Raw genomic sequence first — 3974 nt, forward strand, 5'->3', positions numbered from 1 at the left:
AATATATATTATGTATCAGATATCAGTTAAAATTAGATATGTCTTCACTATGCTTATAATAGAGCATCTAGGAGTACTCTACAGTTATATGAAGTACACTCCAGTTCAAGAATTTAAAAGGCGGGGCCGGCGAGGTGGCGCTAGAGGTAAGGTGTCTGCCTTGCAAGCACTAGCCAAGGAAGGACTGCGGTTCGATCCCCCGGCGTCCCATATGGTTTCCCCAAGCAAGGGGCAATTTCTGAGCGCTTAGCCAGGAGTAACCCCTGAGCATCAAACGGGTGTGGCCCGAAAAAAAATTAAAAAAAAAAAAAAGAACAAGAGTAAATTGTGTGTAGGGGGAAGGGATGACAGAGCACCTATACAGCACATAGGGTGCTTGCCTTGCAGAGAGTAGGACTGAGTTTCATCCCTGGAGCCAGCCAGGATTGACTCCTAAGCACAGAGCCAAGAGTAATCCTCCTAACACCTGAGCACCACCTAATTAGCCAAACCCACCCCATGCCAAAAAGGGTAAGTGAGGCTGAGGCAACTAACTTTGTATTCATTCTCTATCTTGTCCCACTTAGTGATTCCAATTGGAATTTGGGCATAGATTTATCCATAAAGATAGTCCAAACGATATGTCAAGGCTGAAATTGTTAAAGACTACACAGATGAGTTCTTGTCTGGAGTCTCCATTATTTTAAGGACTAAAAACAACAACAAACAAAAGGGGGAGGGGTTTAGAGAGATGAAACAGTAGTGGGTAAAATATCCAAAATACCACGAGGAGTCATCACTAATAATAGAGCCATACCTTGGGCAAGGTATGGTACTAAAAAAAATATTTTTAAAGGAAAAAAAGGAGAAGAAGGGGGTTCCTGTCTATCCAGAGTTAAACCATCATTTAGGTAAAGCGAGATTATATTTGTGCCTATGTGCATTTTAGTGCTAATGGTCTTAAACTATATTTTAAACTATAATTTCAACACACACACAGACACACACACACAGACACACACACACACACACCAGTTAGAAGTTGTCAGGGAGCTCCAGGGTTTTAATGGCGTTTTATGAAAGTTTTTTTCTACATAGGGAACTGGCCGATGAGTAGAGGAAGCAGGTGAGTGGGCCGACTCCACCAGGGTGGACATTTATTTCCAAGGGAAATGGAGAATAAAGAGCTAGCGAGCTAGGAATGAGCAAGCAAGGAAACACCCCTGAGAGGTTAATCATAAAAGTGGGGGGGGGCTAGATAGTCCCTGGACTCCTTATTGGGATGTGGGGGGCGGTGAGGGCGGGGCCCGGGCGCGCAGCTCTCTCGCTCCCTTGAAAAGAAGCGCGGCGGGCGCTGCGGGACAGACTTGAGCCTGTGCAGTTCCGGAGCGCTGCGCGGCCAAGTGAGCTCCCTGCGCTCGCAGCTCCCACTACTCCTTGGCGGCGGTGGCCTGGCAGGTGTCCGGAGCTAGGAGCATCTCCGAGACCTCCGTCCCTCTCGGTCGGGTCCGGAGCAGCTAACGTGTCCCGGGCAAGAGCGGGCAGAGAGAACGACACTCCCAGCCCAGAGAGGTATTTCCCGCGCGGGCTTCTTCTCTCCCCGGTGTCGGGACCTGATGTGGCCCGGGAGCCCTGGAGAGCCACTGGAGTTCTCGGCGATGACAATTCTCTGTCTGATCCTTTCCCTCCCTTTTAGACTCCCTCATTCCCTGGTCGCTACCAGCTCAGTTTGGAGCACTTTGCAGAATGATCTCGTAACCAAAGTTGATATTTCTAGGGTTTGGTTTGTCTCTCTGTCCCAACTTTTGAAGGCAGGTGGCTGAAGACAGTGCAGGGGAAGAGAAGGTGAGAACTGAGAACTCTTCAGCATCTGGCCTCTCACCTACTCCTCCGAAGGCTGCCCGGAGACGTTGCTGTCTGGCCATTCATTCAAAGCCAACTAAGTCCTGGGCTTCCACCTGGATCTGGGCTTGAGGTCACCTTATTCTGCATCTTATTGTGGAATCTGTGACCAGGCTTTTATCACCTTCATTAGAGGGGTATTTATCTCTGCAGCCAGCTCTCCAACAACCTGAGAGAAGCCAGGCACCCACCAGATCCCAGTGCTTAATACTTAGAATACTTAATTATTTTTCAATGAATAAGAATGAAGCTACAGGTCCTTTTGTTATATTTAATACTGTACTTGAGCAGTCCAACTCCACTGGGGCTAATAGATTGGTAAAATCCCTATTTAAAAAAAAATGTCAACTCCCATTCCCCATTTAGACTGGGCTTCATTTTGAGCCCCATGGGTTGAAATTTTTTTTTGTAGTCTTTAAAGAAGTTTTTTTCTAATCTTTAAAGAAGGTTGACACATATTCTTTTTTTCAAGTCTCTTCTAGCTCTAAAGATTTGTGAGGAAACTAAACTATTCCATCTTCATAAATCTGTATTGAATCGCAGATGCTCCTGGAGACTTTATCAAAACATTGATAAATCAATTGGAATATCTTTTCAAAAACAGTCCAGGAGTGAATAATCAAAGAAAACCAATCAAAATATCAGGCATATCTGTTTTGATTAAAATTACTTTGAATTTTATGTATTTGTATTTTTAATATTTAAATTATAATTAACCTTTTAACTTAAGAATAATCCCCATTTCTTTTTTCTTCTGTATAGAATATGGGTTTCGCCACAAGAAAATGGCTTTGCCTACCTCTGAGCTGCCTGATTCTCGCCAGTCTGATTCAAGCCGATTTTAAATTTCAGAAGGGAGTGCTGGCCAGCATCAGCCCAGGGATCGCAGAAGACATTGATCTCCAGTGCTGGAATGCTTGTTCTCTGACACTGATAGAGCTCAAGGAACTCAAGATAGACCACAGTGTAGATGCTCTCTGGAATTTTATGCTGTTCTTGCAAAAATCCCAGCGACCTAGACATTACAATATTTTCTTAAGCATAGCTCAGGATTTCTGGGATATGTATGTGGACTGCTTGCTTTCAAGATCTCATGGAATGGGCCGCAGACAGGTGATGCCTCAGGAGACTAATTTTCCACAGACAATAACTAGAGGTAATCTAAATGTGTACTTAAGAAAACATCAATTTAGCTTTCTTAAAAAGTCGATATTTTACCCCTTCAGATTTTTTCAAGTTATCTAACAAGCAAGCTAATGATAACCACAGAAGTGGTTTTATATCATTTAGAAATCACAGAAGCAGTTGTTTGGTGTGCAAGCGGTTGATTCTAAATTACTTTGGAATATGACATTTTATTATTTTATTAAAATTATTTTATTTGCATAGTTTATAATAAGTAACTTAAGTCAATAATTATTTATAATATGTATAACATTATCTATTTGTTTTCTACTTAGCTACATCTGAGGTCTTGATTTTAATATTTTTAAAGACATTTAAAAATGAAACTTTATTGTGGTTTTGATTTTTTAATAGAGCTGTATAAAAAAGGAATCTTATGAGCCATATTAAATATTAATAATTTTTTCTCTTTAACCTTATAGGACTGGATTTTATAAAACATGTTCTACATATAAGAACAAGAACTTGGAAGATATCTTGAACAAGATGCTATAAATTGAAATTTGTCAGCATTCACGTGGTCAAATTATTTTCTGTAGTATGAAGTAGGGAAATGAGGACATTGGTGGTAAGAAATGTACACTAGTAAAGGGTGTTAGAACATTGTATGACTGAACCTCAATCATGAACCACTTTGTAACTGTATCTCATGGTAATTCAATTAAATTTTTTAATTGCTTATAATTCTTTAATATTGATTGTTTTTATGTACAATTGCTTTGTAGCTTTATATTGAGTTAATATTTCCATCTTTTTAGATAATTTTTAATATAATAGAGTAATATTGTAGCAAATTCTATAAAACCTCTTAATCATAATATTGAATTTAAAGCTACTAAAATTAAAGCCAATACTGTCTTTTTGTTTTGTTTTGTTTTTTTCGGCCACACCCATTTGATGCTCAGGGG

The 3974-nt window shown here is 40.4% G+C and overlaps 1 protein-coding gene across 1 annotated transcript; it reads left to right on the forward strand.

Annotated features, from left to right (window-relative positions):
- The first annotated feature begins 2646 nt into the window (after positions 1–2646).
- Positions 2647–3598, forward strand: FAM237B (family with sequence similarity 237 member B). The gene is made up of 2 exons (XM_049769179.1): positions 2647–3037; positions 3489–3598. The coding sequence occupies exons 1-2, from the start codon at positions 2647–2649 to the stop codon at positions 3545–3547; spliced, it is 450 nt and encodes a 149-aa protein (XP_049625136.1). The 3' UTR covers positions 3548–3598.
- Positions 3599–3974: the final 376 nt, after the last annotated feature.

This window comes from Suncus etruscus, chromosome 1, assembly GCF_024139225.1.
Source record: "Suncus etruscus isolate mSunEtr1 chromosome 1, mSunEtr1.pri.cur, whole genome shotgun sequence".
NCBI lineage: Eukaryota > Metazoa > Chordata > Mammalia > Eulipotyphla > Soricidae > Suncus > Suncus etruscus.

What these genes read in the sequence shown, in the direction of transcription:
- FAM237B (XM_049769179.1), top strand. Translation starts at nt 2,647, where the DNA reads ATGGGTTTCGCCACAAGAAAATGGCTTTGCCTACCTCTGAGCTGCCTG. An exon ending in TCCACAGACAATAACTAGAG is followed by an intron (nt 3,038 to 3,488) that starts GTAATCTAAATG and finishes TTAACCTTATAG; the next exon opens with GACTGGATTTTATAAAACAT.